Source organism: Ranitomeya variabilis, chromosome 1 (assembly GCF_051348905.1).
Source record: "Ranitomeya variabilis isolate aRanVar5 chromosome 1, aRanVar5.hap1, whole genome shotgun sequence".
NCBI lineage: Eukaryota > Metazoa > Chordata > Amphibia > Anura > Dendrobatidae > Ranitomeya > Ranitomeya variabilis.
This window is the reverse complement of record NC_135232.1, coordinates 4,186,713-4,204,858: the sequence shown is the minus strand read 5'-3', so window position 1 is coordinate 4,204,858 and position 18,146 is coordinate 4,186,713. Positions and strand designations below refer to the sequence as shown.

Here is an 18,146-nt window from a genome sequence, read left to right as displayed (position 1 = left end):
ACCTGAGAACTGCACCAGCAGCGTCTCCTGACTGTGCTGAGTCCCCAGCAGGACGGTGTTGGCGCGGGCAGAGTCTCCACCACTGACGCTGATGTACGGTGGGGGTCCCTCCAGCATATGGTCCCATTTGGCCAGTGGTACCAGAGGAAATCGCTCATCCATGATATACAGGGAGAACTGAGGAGACACGAGGGTTACAGTGGCATCAGCAGTGGAGGAGGAACGCGCTATATTACATGTAGACGTCTCTAGACACGCGCACAATACACTGCCATCATTTCACCACCTATTTCTGAAAACAACAAGGATTTCAGCAGAAATGTTAATAGTTTATTATGAATTAACAAAACACCAAGTGACTGAAGAGTGTGAATCCTCAGTGTCTGGTGACCACCAGCACTTCCATGGCTTCTACACTTGTGCAGCTTATAGAGGGACACGGCCAGAGGTTGTTCCAGGGCTTTTGAAGCAGTGACCACAGAAATACCAGTCGATAGTAACCCTTATCTGGAGAGAAGCCATAAAACTTCTTCTTGTGCAGATGTGCCACATAATGTATTTTTCATATATCTTCATCTATGTCGTGGCTGCTGCTATATCTCCCCTTTTACATATTCTGCGCACTCTTTCCACATCAGTCCCTCTCTCCTCTCATGTTCAGGCTCCACTCACACTTCTCCAACACTACAAACTATCCACTACCACAATACAGCGCACAAACCACTCACACAAATCACTGATCCACCTGATTTCTCTTTATTCTCATGCTCGTAGGTCACAGGTAACTTCTCTAACTTCGTACTCCTTCCACTAGTGAATATAACTCTTCCTGCTGCACACACAGTGGGGAAAAGAAGTATTTCTAACACTGCCAATTCTGCAAGTTTTCCCACCTAGAAAGAATGGAGAGGTCTGTAATTTTTATCATAGGTACACTTTACCTGTGAGAGACAGAATCTAAAGATAAAATCCACAAAATCTCATTGTAAGATTGCTACATAATTAATTTGCATTTTATTGCACGAAATAAGTATTTGATACAATAGAAAAACAGAAATTAATATTTGGTACAGAACCCTTTGTAATTACAGAGGTCAGATGTTTCCTGTGGTTCTTTACCACGTTTGCATACACTGCAGCAGGGATTTTGGTCCCCTCCTCTATACAGATCTTCAGATGTTTCAGGATTCAGGGGCTGTCGCTGGGCAACATTGAGTTTTAGCTCCCTTCAAAGATTTCTATTGGGTTCAGGTCTGGAGACTGGCTAGGCCACTACAGGACCTTGAAATGCTTCTTACGGAGCCACTGCTTAGTTGCCCTGGCTGTGTGTTTTGGGTCATTGTCATGCTGGAAGACCCAGCCACAACCCATCTTCAATTCTCTTACTGAGGGAAGGAGGCTGCTGGCCAAAATCTCAAGAAACATGACCCCATCCATCCTCCCTTCAATACGGTGCAGTTGTCCTGTCCCCTTTGCAGAAAAGCACCTCTAAAGTATGAGGTTTCCCTCCACCATGCTTCAGAGAGTGTTCTTGGAGGTGTACTCATCAGTCTTCTTTGTCCAAACACGGCGAGTGGAGCTGATACCAAAAAGTTCTATTTTGCTCTCATCTCACCACATGACCTTCTCTCATGCCTCCTCCGGATCATCCAGATGATCATTGGCAAACTTGAAACAAGCCTGGACGTCCTGGCATGAACAGGGGGACCTCGCGTGCCCTGCAGGATATTAATCCATGATAGCGTAGTGTGTTACTACAAAAACAAAATAAGATGATGGCTAAAAAGCCATGGCCAGCTCACCGATCCTTGCAGGCGCACGGAGCTTCGTCTCGGATCCAGACGAGGGATAATTACAAAGTAGAAACAGAAGGTGCTCCAGCTCCAATAAAAGAGATTCTTTATTAATGGTTAAAATCCAGTGACATAATAAATCCTTGCTGTAATACAAATGTGGGGGTACAGAGCCCATGCAACGCGTTTCGATCGCTGCCGATCTTAATCAATGCATTGATTAAGATCGGCAGCGATCGAAACGCGTTGCATGGGCTCTGTACCCCCACATTTGTATTACAGCAAGGATTTATTATGTCACGGGATTTTAACCATTAATAAAGAATCTCTTTTATTGGAGCTGGAGCACCTTCTGTTTCTACTTTGTAGTGTGTTACTAATGGTAATGTTTGAGACTGAGGTCCCAGCTCTCTTCAGGTCATGGACCAGGTCCTTCCATATAGTCCTGGGCTGATTCCTGATTTTTTTCAGAATCATCCTTAGCCAACAAGGCGAGATCTTGCATGGAGCCCCATACCGATGAAGATTGACAGTCATCTTGTGTTTGTTCCATTTTGTAATAATTGTGATCTATAGTTGTTACCTTCTCACCAAACTGCTTGTCTATTGCCCTGTAGCCCATCTAAGCCTTGTGCAGGTCTACAATTTTCTCCCTGGTGTCCATATACAGCTCTTTGATCTTGGCCATGGTGGAGAGGTTGGAGTGTGATTGAGTGAGTAGACACATATCATTTACACAGGTAAAAATTTCAAACACGTGAAATAAATACAGGTAAAGAGTGCGGAGTAGAAAGGCTTCTTAAACAAAAACTAAAAGGGTCTGTTCTTTGTAGGTGGGAAAACGTGCAAAATCGGCAGTGTGTCAAATACTTATTTTCTTCAACCCTGTTAATCTCATTAACATTCAGTGCAGCCTTCTGTAACTCTGCCCTCTAGAACTCACGATCAGTTTGTGTCAAACTTCCCGACATCATCCTTTTTAATTCTATTATCCTTCCGGTTTTCACTGAACCTTGGATCCAGCAGTCAGACACCACCGTCGCTCTTTGTTAGGCCTCTTTCAGACGTCAGTGTGTCCGTTACATTTGGTGACAGTTTTCACAAGTACAGTAGGCACTTACACATGTAGACCCATTCAAGTGAATGGGTCTGTGCACATGTCAGTGTGCCTTCATGGACCACATGGCTGTGGGCAAAATACGCTATAAACACATGTCCATTTTTTAACAGCAGCACGAGCTGAAAAAATGTCCCACACATGTCCACACTGATGACACATGGATGACATCCACGTGTCATTATTGTGTCATGTACCAGTGCCTGGGAAGCAGCGGTACAGTTTGCACTGTTCCCCGGAGATGGGTGCTGAAGACCGCTCACATCATTCTTCACTGCTCGTGCTGTGATCAGCACGAGCAGGGGAAAAGGTTTAAAGTTATATTCAACTGATAACAGTGAGAGCTGGTGGAGGGTGATGGGACTACTACTTCCATCAGCCTACACCTGCTGCCGCTAATAACAATGAGAGCAGGCGGAGGCTGATGGGAGTATTCATCAGCTGCCACCTACGCTATAAATAAATTAAAAATCTGTTGTGGGCTTCAACAACGGGGTATGGCGATCTCCTGCATCACCCCATTATACCACCCGGCACATCACAGCCCATCTCCGGGAGGCTATGAGGTCAGACCATGCCCTGCATCACCCCATTATAACACCCGGCACATCGCAGCCCATCGCGAGGCGATGAGGTTGGACCATGCAGTCTCGTGTGCACAGAGCCTTTTGGGGCCGGGACCCATCTCTAATATCCGAGTGTCAGGAATATGATGTATTTGATTCTATATTATCAAGCACACTGAGCTCTGCTACATCCATTAGGTCCGTGTACAGATACAAACAAAAAAGAGAAAAAAAGCCAGCTCACCGATAAATGCAAGAGGCACGGAACTTCGTCCTGACACGACGTAGTAGAATCCCAACAACAAAGAAAAATTGTTCCAGCTTCTTAATAAAATTTGATACTTTAATCCAACATATTAAAATAGAAAAGGACACACTCCTGGGACAATGCCATAGCACATGTGAAGAGAGCTCTTGGATTAAAGTATCAAATTTTATGAAGAAGCTGGAACAATTTTTCTTTGTTGTTGTGTACAGATACACACTGTGGGCTTTCTGACCCCCCCTCTCTTCCTCCCCAGCTGCCTGTGGGTGAATACACTTCTCCTCTGCCGGTCAGCTCTGTGTAATTCTAAACCCCTCATCCTCCCTCCCGCCTGATACCAGCTAAAATGGTAGAGCAACTTTCAAACCGCATGGGGACTTCTTTGCTCTAGAAAAGCTTCGTATAATGGCACCGATTAATGATAGAGATATAAAAGTTACATATTTCGGATGTCCACAGATAGATCTATACCCCATTGAAATCTCTAGGATCAAAACCCATTGAAATTCAAGTAAAGGAAAGCAGTTCTGTAAGCAGGTCATGTATCCACTTCGTGTTTACACTTAAATGAACCCCCATTTCACGCTGATTATAATGATAATGGTGTCATCTTTCTATGAGGTTCATACGCCGAGATATGTTTAGAGATGGTTTTTCATATCTTTCAGAAAGAGGAGTATTCAGCCACCCAGTGAGGTCACCACAGGGGGGAGTGCCTTGGTTTTGGGTACAGGTGTAAGATAGTGGGAGGTCATTTTGCACAAGTCTTTGTCCAGGGAACTAGCTGAGAGACATGTAATGCATTTTGATGCATCGCCCCACCCCCGCACCACATGGTCTGCTAAGAAAGGACATAAGCAACTGTAAGTTTATTTCCATCTTTAATCCCTTTTATTTTTGTAATTGTCTGTACATACAATACGTGTCTCCTTTTATAATATCTTTTTATACTTCTGTAAACACTGACTACCTTTTGGAGTAAAATATATAAAATTACTAGCTTCGTTTCTCCTTGCTCTATAACGTACTTTCACGTCCTCTGAAGTAAATTACACTACCAATTGGGTTGGCTCCTGACCCGTTATTAATTTAGAAATAAGAGATGGTGGCAGCGAAAGTGTCCTGAGCCTTTGGGAAAACTGGCAGCGACAGACGGCGTTGCTAATTATTGTTTCCGCTTGAGTGGGAGTAGTTATATCGCCCTCGCTGCAGTGTGCCCAAAAGCCAGTACACAGCGAGGCAGCCTTTCTGGCGACTAATTATCCTAGGTGCAGTTCACTGTCTGACATGAGGGTAAAGGGGGCGCCAAAGAGCTGCAAGTTCCAAACCGGAACTGGGAAGTGGGACATAAATAAATCCCTTTCAGAAAAGAAGCGGGGGCAACCAAACAACCCCGGTTCATGACATATTGGTGTCAGTGGTGGGGATGATAAAAATGTCCCCCCTGTGATTCATGACATATTAGTGGCAGAGCGGTGGGATCATAGAGCATTAGTGATCTGGTTTGAACAACCATTCCTCTCACTAAAAACTTGCACAGTTCTTGCGAGGACTCTGCGCAAAAAAGTTTTGGAGAATTAACTCTGTGTTTAATAGTCCTGAGACAATAGTGTGTATAGCGATTACCCGCTATCCTGCTCTTCGTTTTTCTGTCCGATCTTTTAGGCCTCTTTCACACTTGCGTCGTGTGACATACGTCGCAATCCATCGTTTTGGGCAAAAAACGGATCCTGCAAATGTACTCGCAGAATGCGTTTTTTGTCCATTGACTTGTATTGCCGACGGATCGTGTCCGTCGTGCACTGGATCCGCAGTGTTTTGGTGGACCGTCGGCACGAAAAAACGTTCAAGGGAATGTTTTTTCGCACGTCGGATCCGCCATTTCCGACAGCGCATGTGCGGCGGGAACTCCGCCCCATCCTCCCCGGACTTTAGAACGGGCAGCAGATGCGTTGAAAAACTGCATCCGCTGCCCACGTTGTGCATAAATTTCACAACGTGCGTCGGTACAGCGCGCCGACGCTTAGCGACAGACCCGTACCGACGCAAGGGTGAAAGTAGCCTTATTTGGCAACCATGGTTATGCCGGGAGAGGCCTTTTATAAGAAGCAGACCAAGGACACTCTTATTGTCTTGTACATGTAGCAGATTGACTCTGCGGGCAAAAACAAAAGCCAACTGGTCGCGGATCTGGTGCAATGGGAAGCCGCTCAAAACCACTCTCAGAGACCAGTGGAGGCAGAAACCAGCAACAGCGCAGGTGGTGTTGCGGCCGAGGTCCAACCGCTGAATGCCGGCCCTACTTGCAACCAGGGTAGTGTGGATCCCGCCTGCAGCTGGCTCTGCAAAAATGCTCCGCAGATGACACAAGAGAGACATCTGCAGCTGGACCTACAATTCCAAGAGGCGGAGAGAGACTCAGCGGGAGTCAGAGAGATCTGAGCACCAGGCTGAGAGAGCAGAGCCGGAGGCAAAAGCTCAGAGGGCCCATGAACTGCAGATGGCCCAACTTGGGGCAGTACCATCTACCACGCGAAAGTGAGTCCAGCAATGTTCCGTCCCCTAAACCCCGGCCAGAGCACTTTCCTATGATGGAAAAGGACAGGGACTTGGGAATCTTTTCTGCGGGTATTTGAGTAAGCCTGCAGACAGTAAAAGCGGTCTGGGGACCAATGGGCCCGATATTTGACCCCAGGGCTAAAAGGCAAAGCTCTGGAGGCATTTGCCTCTCTCCTGCCAGACCAAAGTAAAGACTAGGAGGCCATCAAGCAGGTCCTGATAACAAAGTACCAGCTTACACCTGAGATTTACCATAGAAAGTTTGGGGACTTCAAACGTGGCCGATACGACAGTTACAGTGATGTGGCGCATGGACTCACTTTGACCAGTGGACCCAAGGACTGTCAGTGACCACCACTGCACAGCTGCGATAACTGATGATCAAAGACTAGTTCCTACATCTTTGCCCAGCTGAGGTGTGACAGTTCGCGATGGACCGAGAGCCCAAAGACATGGCTAAAGCAGCGCATATTGCCGATGCCTATGAGGCCAACCGTAAACTAGAAGTGCGGATGCCAGTCACTGCTAGCTGGAGAGGGGGTAAGCCTGCAGCCAACGCCAGTACCCCTGCCAGCCGACTCACTGGAGGCCCTGTCCCTGTTGCCAGCATCAGACCTACCATCGATCTTCGTAAGTGTTTTGCCTGCAATAAGACTGGTCATTTCAGAGCCAACTGTCCGGAGAAGCAGAAGAACCCCCCAGCCAAGCCCCAGAGCCTAATCCAGCAGTTCTTTTGGTGGGTGGGGAGGTTGGGCGAGTCTATAACAACGTGCAGCACGTCACCATGGGGGTGCCATGTCGCTACAGGCCTCAAAGACACGGGGGCTGAACGAACCCTCATCCGACCAGAACTGGCGGCCCTTGAAGAGATTATTCTGGGGAAAACCCTGACTGTCACCGGGATTGGGGGCATCCGTTGTCTCTTGAGGATGGCCCGGGTGTTTATAGATTGGGGTGCTGGGAGCGGGGTGAAGGAAGTGGGGTTGTCCGATAACTTGCCCACCGATGTTTTATTGGGGACCGATTTGGGGAGAATGCTTACCTATTACGTCCCTGATCCCCTACCCAATCTAATGCTGATGATAATGATGGGAAATTGCATGTGTTACCCGACCATGCTTTATCGATTAATGATTTACCTGATAACCGTTTTTCTGAAAATGCCAAGGGGTGATACTGATGATGGAAATGTGCATGCTTTACCTGCTAACAATTTATTTCCTAAGGATGATGTGTCTACAGGTGCAGGAGTGCTCAGCCACATCACTCTGCGGGGTGGGATGGCTGAGGAACCCCTAACAGGAGCAAGTGATGGTGCTAAGGGAAATGGGGAGATGCATTGGAACGGTCACGATAATATGAATATGCCAGGTTTTGAGTATATGCCTAAAAGGTCCATGGATTTTCAGACACACGCTCTCTTAGCCTGCAGGCAACTCCCCCCTGCTATATAATTGTAATGGGAGACCAGTGTGCCAGTGTGCTGCAAAAGCCCGTCTCTGTGTAAACTACTCATTCCCCCTCCCTCCTGATACTAGCTAAAACTGGTATAGCCATTTCCAAACTGCATGGGACTCTACTGTTCTTTTAAAGTTATGTATACTGGCACCGATCCGGGCGAGAGATATAAGATATAAGGATTATATATTTCGGATGTCCATCGAGAGATCTATAACTCACTGAAATCGCTAGGAGCTAAACCCAATGAGTTGCAAGGAGCGGATTTCCCCGTAAGTGGGTCATGTATCTACGCTGTGCTAATACTTAAAAGAGCCCCCCTGACTTGGTGAACATCCTGATCATTGTGTTGTTCACATACGAGGTTCATACAGCGAGTTATGTACAGAAATGGTTTGTCATAACTCTAAGAAAAGGGAGGATTCAGCCTCTGAGTGAGGTCACCGCAGGGGGAGTGCCTTGGTTTTAGGCTGCGAGATAAGTGAGTGAGACAGCAGTCTTCAGTGTCTTTGTCCTGGGTCTTGCTGCGAGACAGATGCGGTATGCATCTAGATGTGTGTCCCTCCTCCACGGCACACGGTCAGCCATGAGATGATATGATTGAAATGTAAGTGTTTTTTCAACTTTAATCCCATTTTATTTGTAATTGTGCTGTTCATACGATACTTGTCTTCTTTATAATATCTTTTAATACTTCTGTAAACACTGCCTACCTTTTATGTAGTAAAATAAAAGTTTGTGGGAACGAGGGGGGTTATACCGGGAGACAGTTCCCGGTCAATCCCAACTGAGGTATGGTTGAGGGAAAGACAGATGGTCGTCCCGTACCAATTCAGGGGTGAGTTGTTGCGGATTACCCAAGAGATCCCATTCGCTGGACATTTGGGGATTAGCAAAACTAAGGCTCGGCTGTCTCAACACTTCTATTGGCCCAAGATGGGGACAGATGTGACAAACTACTGCCGCTCCTGTATCACCTGCCAAAGAGTGGGGAAGGCGGGGCCTGCTCTTAAGGCTCCACGGATCCCTATGTGTTATGGTTCCCAATGGCAGGGGAACATCAGAAACATAGAAAAACGGACAAGCTCTCGGGTGATGGAAACTAGAGCTGACCGCGATGCTAAACCTATACACACAACTAATAGTAGCCAGGGAACGTGCCTACGTTTTCGCTAGACGTCTCGCACCAGCCGGAGGACTAACTACCCCTAATAGATGAAACACAGTCCTGGCTTGCCTCCAGAGGAAAATTCCCCACAGGAGATAGTAGCCCCCCACATATAATAACGGTGAGTTAAGGTGAAAAGACAAACGTAGTATGAAAACAGATTTAGCACAGCGAGGCCCACTAACTAGATAGCAGAAGGATACAATAGTGGACTTCGCAGTCAGCTACAAAACCCTATCAAAAACCATCCTGAAATTACCTTAAACTCATGTGCCAACTCATGGCACCGGAGTGGCAATTTCAGCCCACAAGAGCTTCCAGCTGCAGAGAATCACATAACTGCAAACTGGACAAAACATACAAAAATAGACTAAGGACAGAAATGTCCAACTTAGCTGGTCAGCAGACTGGGAGCAGGTACATGCAACAGAAAGACTCTGGTTACATTGATGGCCGGCATTGGAATGACTGAGGAACAAGGCTAAATAGGAAACTCCCACATCCTGATAGAAACAGGTGAAAAGCTCACAAGACACCAGTACCACAAGCGACCACTGGGGGAGCCAAATAACCGAATCACAACAGTACCCCCCCCTTAAGGAGGGGGCACCGAACCCTCACAAGAACCACCAGGGCGATCTGGATGAGCCCTATGAAAGGCACGGACCAAATCAGAAGCATGAACATCTGAAGCTGAAACCCAAGAATTATCCTCCTGACCGTAGCCCTTCCACTTAACCAGATATTGAAGTCTCCGTCTGGAAACACGGGAGTCCAAGATTTTCTCCACCACGTACTCCAATTCACCTTCAACCAGCACAGGAGCAGGAGGCTCAACAGAAGGCACAACTGGCACCTCATACCTCCGCAATAACGACCGATGGAAAACATTATGGATAGCAAAGGATGCTGGGAGGTCCAAACGAAAAGACACAGGGTTAAGAATTTCCAAAATCCTATAAGGACCGATGAACCGAGGCTTAAACTTAGGAGAAGAGACCCTCATAGGGACAAAACGGGAAGACAACCACACCAAGTCCCCAACACGAAGACAAGGACCAACACGACGATGGCGATTAGCAAAATGCTGAGTCCTCTCCTGGGACAACTTTAAATTGTCCACCACCTGACCCCAAATACGATGCAACCTGTCCACCATAGTATCCACTCCAGGACAATCCGAAGATTCCACCTGACCAGATGAAAAACGAGGATGGAACCCCGAATTGCAAAAGAAAGGGGAAACCAAAGTGGCAGAACTGGCCCGATTATTAAGGGCAAACTCTGCCAACGGCAAAAAGGTGACCCAGTCATCCTGATCAGCAGACACAAAACACCTCAAATAAGTCTCCAAGGTCTGATTAGTACGCTCCGTCTGGCCATTCGTCTGAGGATGAAATGCAGACGAAAAAGACAAATCAATGCCCATCCTGGCACAAAACGCCCGCCAAAATCTGGACACAAACTGAGATCCCCTGTCAGAAACTATATTCTCCAGGATACCATGCAACCGAACCACATTCTGAAAAAACAGAGGCACCAACTCAGATGAGGAAGGCAACTTGGGCAAAGGTACCAAATGAACCATCTTAGAAAAACGGTCACACACCACCCTGATGACAGACATTTTCTGAGAAACAGGGAGATCAGAAATAAAATCCATAGAGATGTGTGTCCAAGGCCTCTTAGGAATAGGCAAGGACAACAACAATCCACTAGCCCGAGAACAACAAGGCTTGGCCCGAGCACAAACATCACAAGACTGCACAAAAGTACGCACGTCCCGAGACAGGGAAGGCCACCAGAAGGACCTAGCCACCAAATCCCTGGTACCAAAAATTCCCGGATGACCTGCCAACGCAGAAGAATGAACCTCCGAGATGACTCTACTGGTCCACTCATCCGGCACAAACAATCTACCAGGCGGACAACGATCAGGCCGATCCGCCTGAAACTCTTGTAAAGCACGTCGCAGGTCAGGGGAGACAGCAGACAATATCACCCCATCCTTAAGGATACCCGTAGGTTTGGAATCACCAGGGAAATCAGGTTCAAAACTCCTAGAAAGGGCATCAGCCTTCACATTTTTAGAACCTGGCAGATACGAGACCACAAAATTAAACCGAGAGAAAAACAACGACCAGCGCGCCTGTCTAGGATTCAGACGTCTGGCCGACTCAAGATAAATCAAATTCTTGTGATCAGTCAAGACCACCACCTGATGTCTAGCACCCTCAAGCCAATGACGCCACTCCTCGAATGCCCATTTCATCGCCAAAAGCTCCCGATTACCAACATCATAGTTTCGCTCGGCGGGCGAAAATTTTCGAGAAAAGAACGCACAAGGTCTCATCACTGAACCATCTGAACTTTTCTGTGACAAAACCGCCCCCGCTCCAATCTCGGAAGCATCAACTTCCACCTGAAAAGGAAGTGAAACATCAGGCTGGCGCAACACAGGGGCAGAAGAAAAGCGGCGCTTAAGCTCTCGAAAGGCCTCCAGAGCAGCAGGAGACCAATCGGCAACATCAGCACCTTTTTTAGTCAAATCAGTCAAAGGCTTGACCACGCTAGAAAAACCAGTTATGAAACGACGATAAAAATTAGCAAAGCCCAAAAATTTCTGAAGGCTCTTAAGAGAAGTCGGCTGCGTCCAGTCACAAATTGCCCGAACCTTAACAGGATCCATCTCAATAGAAGAAGGGGAAAAAATGTACCCCAGAAAAGAAATCTTCTGAACCCCAAAAACACACTTTGCACCCTTTACAAACAGAGAATTGGTCCGCAAAACCTGAAAAACCTTCCTAACCTGTTGAACATGAGACTCCCAGTCATCCGAAAAAATCAAAACATCATCCAGATACACAACCATGAATTTATCCAGATATTCACGGAAAATATTGTGCATAAAAGACTGAAAGACCGAAGGGGCATTTGACAAACCAAAAGGCATTACCAAATACTCAAAATGGCCCTCGGGCGTATTAAATGCGGTTTTCCACTCATCCCCCTGCTTAATTCGCACCAAATTATATGCACCGCAAAGATCAATCTTAGAGAACCACCTAGCTCCCTTAATGCGAGCAAATAAATCTGTCAGCAATGGCAAAGGATACTGATATTTGACTGTGATCTTATTTAAGAGTCTATAATCAATACAAGGTCTCAAAGAACCATCTCTTTTGGCTACAAAAAAGAACCCTGCTCCTAAAGGAGACGAAGAAGGACGAATATGTCCTTTTTCCAAGGACTCCCTAATATACTCTCGCATAGCAGCATGTTCAGGTACAGACAGATTGAATAAACGACCCTTAGGAAATTTACTGCCAGGAATCAAATCTATGGCGCAATCACAATCTCTGTGAGGGGGAAGAGAATTAAGAGTAGACTCCTCAAAAACATCACAATAATCAGACAAAAAAGCCGGGATCTCAGAGGAAATAGATGAAGCAATGGAAACCAAAGGAGCGCCCCCATGATTTCCCTGACATCCCCAGCTTAGTACAGACATTGTTTTCCAGTCAAGGACTGGGTTATGGGTTTGCAACCATGGCAATCCCAGCACTAATACATCATGTAGATTAAACAACACAAGGAAGCGAATCACCTCCTGATGGTCTGGAGTCATACGCATAGTCACTTGTGTCCAGTATTGTGGTTTATTACTAGCCAAAGGGGTAGAATCAATACCCTTCAGAGGTATAGGGACTTCCAGAGGCTCTAGATCAAACCCACAGCGTCTGGCAAAGGACCAATCCATAAGACTCAAAGCGGCACCAGAATCCACATAAGCATCCGCGACAATAGAAGATAACGAACAAATTAAAGTCACAGACAAAATAAACTTGGACTGCAAAGTGCCAATAGCAGAGGATTTAGCAACTTTGTTTGTTCGTTTTGAGCATGCTGATATAACATGAGTTGAATTCCCACAATAAAAGCACAACTTATTTTTGCGCCTATAATTCTGTCGTTCGCTTCTGGACAGAAAACTATCACATTGCATACTCTCTGGTACCCTCTCAGAAGACACCGCCAAATGGTGCACAGGTTTGCGTTCCCGTAAACGCCGATCAATCTGAATAGCCATTGTCATGGACTCATTCAGACCCGTAGGCGTAGGAAACCCCACCATGACGTCTTTTACGGCATCAGAGAGACCTTCTCTGAAATTTGCCGCCAGAGCGCACTCATTCCACTGAGTAAGCACAGACCATTTTCGAAATTTTTGGCAATATATTTCGGCTTCATCTTGCCCCTGAGAGAGGGCTATCAAGGCCTTTTCAGCCTGTATCTCTAAATTAGGTTCCTCATAAAGCAACCCTAAGGCCAGAAAAAACGCATCCACATTGAGCAACGCAGGATCCCCTGGCGCCAATGAAAATGCCCAATTTTGAGGGTCACCCAGCAATAATGAAATCACTATTTTAACCTGCTGTGCAGGATCTCCAGCAGAGTGAGATCTCAGAGAAAGAAACAATTTACAATTGTATTTAAAATTCAGAAAACAAGATCGATCTCCGGAAAAAAACTCTGGTAAAGGAATTTTAGGTTCAGACCGAGGAGCATGTATAACAAAATCTTGTATATTCTGAACTTTAGCAGCAAGATTATTCAAATTTGTAGCCAGACTCTGGAAATCCATATTTCAACAGATAAAATCTGAGCCATTCAGGGGTTAAGAGGAGAGGAAAGCAGGAGACTGCAATTAGAGCTGGAGTGCAACTTCAGAGAAAAAAAAAAAAAAATTCCACACAGTTCCTTTTTCTCTCCTGCTTCAGCCCATAGATTAAACATGTAGGCCGGCCATACTGTTATGGTTCCCAATGGCAGGGGAACATCAGAAACATAGAAAAACGGACAAGCTCTCGGGTGATGGAAACTAGAGCTGACCGCGATGCTAAACCTATGTCAAGGTGAAAATGTATTTTCTTATATACCTTTGTATTTTTATATAAATCTTTATACTCTTTTTGTACTGCTATACTTTTATACTGTGAAACAATAAGTTTTTTCCTATCTGTTAGTTAATGATTTAAAATGGCTGCCAGGCAGTTTCGTTTCTGGTTTGTGTCTGGAGGGATGAATCATTTCTTTGGAAACGAAACTAAAGGAATGATAAGAAGAGGAGGAATTCACCAGGAGACGTTCGACGAATCAGAGAGACTGGTGTTATGACCCCAATGGCGAGGGTCTCAGAGGAACATGGAAGTCTGCAGAATACAAAAATCCAGCTCATAGGGCAGTGGTAACTGGGTTGACCATATATCTACTCCTAACGCCAACACTAGAAGTAGCCGGGGATCATTCCTACGTTGATTCTAGATGACACGCGCCAGCCGGAGAATCTAGCTACCCCTAGTAGAGGAAAACAAAGACCTTTCTTGCCTCCAGAGAAGGGGACCCCAAAGCTGGATAGAAGCCCCCCACAAATAATGACGGTGAGGTAAGAGGAAATGACAAACACAGAAATGAACCAGGTTTAGCACAGAGAGGCCCGCTTACTGATAGCAGAATAAAGAAAGGTAACTTATATGGTCAACAAAAACCCTATCAAAATCCACACTGGAAATTCAAGAACCCCCGAACCGTCTAATGGTCCGGGGGGAGAACACCAGCCCCCTAGAGCTTCCAGAGAAGGTCAGGATATAGATTTGGAACAAGCTGGACAAAAATACAAAACCAAAACAAATAGCAAAAGGCAAAAGGCAGACTTAGCTGATATAACTGGAACCAGGATCAGTAGACAAGAGCACAGCAGACTAGCTCTGATAACTACGTTGCCAGGCATTGAACTGAAGGTCCAGGGAGCTTATATAGCAACACCCCTAACTAACGACCCAGGTGCGGATAAAAGGAATGACAGAAAAACCAGAGTCAAAAAACTAGTAACCACTAGAGGGAGCAAAAAGCAAATTCACAACAGTACCCCCCCCCTTAGTGAGGGGTCACCGAACCCTCACCACGACCACCAGGGCGATCAGGATGAGCGGCATGAAAGGCACGAACTAAATCGGCCGCATGAACATCAGAGGCGACCACCCAGGAATTATCCTCCTGACCATAGCCCTTCCACTTGACCAGGTACTGAAGCCTCCGCCTGGAGAGGCGAGAATCCAAGATCTTCTCCACCACGTACTCCAACTCGCCCTCAACCAACACCGGAGCAGGAGACTCAGCAGAAGGAACTACAGGCACAATGTACCGCCGCAACAAGGACCTATGAAATACATTGTGAATAGCAAACGACACAGGAAGATCCAGACGAAAAGATACAGGATTAAGGATTTCCAATATCTTGTAAGGCCCAATAAAACGAGGTTTAAATTTGGGAGAGGAGACCTTCATAGGAACAAAGCGGGAAGAAAGCCATACCAAATCCCAAACGCGTAGTCGGGGACCCACACCGCGACGGCGGTTGGCAAAGCGCTGAGCCTTCTCCTGTGACAACTTCAAGTTGTCCACCACATGATTCCAGATCTGCTGCAACCTATCCACCACAGAATCCACCCCAGGACAGTCAGAAGGCTCCACATGACCCGAAGAAAAGCGAGGATGGAAACCAGAGTTGCAGAAAAAAGGCGAAACCAAGGTGGCGGAACTAGCCCGATTATTAAGGGCAAACTCAGCCAATGGCAAGAATGTCACCCAATCGTCCTGATCAGCAGAGACAAAACACCTCAAATAAGCCTCCAAAGTCTGATTGGTTCGCTCCGTCTGTCCATTAGTCTGAGGATGGAAAGCAGACGAAAACGACAAATCAATGCCCATCCTACTACAAAAGGATCGCCAGAACCTGGAAACGAACTGGGATCCTCTGTCTGACACAATATTCTCAGGGATGCCGTGCAAACGAACCACGTTCTGGAAAAACACAGGAACCAGATCGGAAGAGGAAGGCAGCTTAGGCAAAGGAACCAAATGGACCATCTTGGAGAAGCGATCACATATCACCCAGATAACGGACATGCCCTGAGATAGCGGAAGATCAGAAATGAAATCCATGGAGATATGTGTCCAAGGTCTCTTCGGGACAGGCAAGGGCAAGAGCAAACCGCTGGCACGAGAACAGCAAGGCTTAGCTCGAGCACAAGTCCCACAGGACTGCACAAATGACCGCACATCCCTTGACAAGGAAGGCCACCAAAAGGACCTGGCCACCAGATCTCTGGTGCCAAAAATTCCCGGGTGACCTGCCAACACCGAGGAATGAACCTCGGAAATGACTCTGCTGGTCCACTTATCCGGGACAAACAGTCTGTCTGGTGGACAAGACTCAGGCCTATCAGCCTGAAATCTCTGCAACACACGTCGCAGATCCGGAGAAATAGCTGACAAGATAACTCCATCTTTAAGAATACCAACAGGATCAGTGACTCCAGGAGCATCAGGCACAAAGCTCCTAGAAAGAGCATCGGCCTTCACATTCTTTGAACCTGGTAAATACGAGACAACAAAATCAAAGCGGGAGAAAAACAATGACCAGCGGGCCTGTCTCGGATTAAGGCGTTTAGCAGACTCGAGATACATCAGATTTTTGTGATCAGTCAAGACCACCACACGATGCTTAGCACCCTCGAGCCAATGACGCCACTCCTCAAATGCCCATTTCATGGCCAACAACTCCCGATTGCCCACATCATAATTTCGCTCGGCAGGCGAAAACTTCCTAGAGAAAAAGGCACAAGGTTTCATAACAGAGCAACCAGGGCCTCTCTGCGACAAAACGGCCCCTGCCCCAATCTCCGAAGCATCCACCTCAACCTGAAAGGGAAGTGAGACGTCAGGCTGGCACAAAACAGGCGCCGAAGTAAACCGGCGTTTCAACTCCTGGAAAGCCTCCACGGCAGCAGGAGCCCAGTTAGCTACATCGGAGCCCTTCTTGGTCATATCCGTCAAAGGTTTCACAATGCTAGAAAAATTAGCGATAAAACGACGGTAGAAGTTAGCGAAGCCCAAGAACTTCTGAAGACTCTTAACTGACGAGGGCTGAGTCCAATCAAGAATAGCTCGGACCTTGACTGGGTCCATCTCCACAGCAGAAGGGGAAAAAATGAACCCCAAAAAGGGAACCTTCTGTACACCAAAGAGACACTTTGAGCCCTTGACAAACAAAGAATTTTCACGCAAAATTTTAAAGACCAACCTGACCTGCTCCACATGCGAATCCCAATTATCAGAAAAAAACAAAATATCATCCAGATAAACAATCAAAAATTTATCCAGATACTTCCGGAAAATGTCATGCATAAAGGACTGAAAAACTGAAGGCGCATTGGAGAGCCCAAAAGGCATCACTAAGTACTCAAAATGACCTTCGGGCGTATTGAATGCGGTTTTCCATTCATCACCTTGCTTAATGCGCACAAGGTTGTACGCACCACGAAGGTCTATCTTGGTGAACCACTTGGCACCCTTAATCCGGGCAAACAAGTCAGACAACAGCGGCAAAGGATACTGAAATTTGACAGTGATCTTATTCAAAAGCCGATAATCAATACAAGGTCTCAAAGATCCGTCCTTTTTTGCCACAAAAAAGAATCCCGCACCAAGAGGGGAAGAAGACGGACGAATATGTCCTTTCTCCAGAGACTCCTTGATATATGAACGCATAGCGGTATGTTCAGGTACCGACAGATTAAACAGTCTTCCCTTAGGAAACTTACTGCCTGGGATCAAATCTATAGCACAGTCACAGTCCCTATGAGGAGGCAGTGCACTGGACTCAGACTCACTGAAGACATCCTGATAATCAGACAAATACTCCGGAACTTCCGAAGGCGTAGAAGAAGCAATAGACACAGGCAGGGAATCCCCATGAATACCACGACAGCCCCAACTTGAGACTGACACAGCCTTCCAGTCCAGGACTGGATTATGGGTCTGTAACCATGGCAGCCCTAAAACAACCAAATCATGCATTTTATGTAAAACCAGGAAACGTATCACCTCGCGGTGTTCAGGAGTCATGCACATGGTAACCTGTGTCCAATACTGCGGTTTATTTGCTGCCAATGGTGTAGCATCAATACCCCTAAGAGGAATAGGATTTTCTAATGGTTCAAGAGTAAAACCACAGCGCTTAGCAAATGAGAGATCCATGAGACTCAGGGCAGCACCTGAATCTACAAACGCCATGACAGGATAAGATGACAGTGAGCAAATCAAAGTTACAGACAGAATAAATTTAGGTTGCAAATTACCAACGGTGACAGGACTA

The 18,146-nt window shown here is 46.4% G+C and overlaps 1 protein-coding gene across 9 annotated transcripts in view; it reads right to left on the bottom strand.

The window, feature by feature from the left end:
• TAF1C (TATA-box binding protein associated factor, RNA polymerase I subunit C) overlaps positions 1–18,146 on the bottom strand; it is a 275,709-nt gene that overhangs the window by 21,384 nt on the left and 236,179 nt on the right. For all 9 annotated transcript variants that reach the window (XM_077281264.1, XM_077281266.1, XM_077281270.1 and 6 more), the window contains one exon: positions 3–177. In XM_077281264.1, the coding sequence (XP_077137379.1) occupies positions 3–177 (175 nt within the window). The remainder of the gene's footprint in view (positions 1–2; positions 178–18,146) is intronic.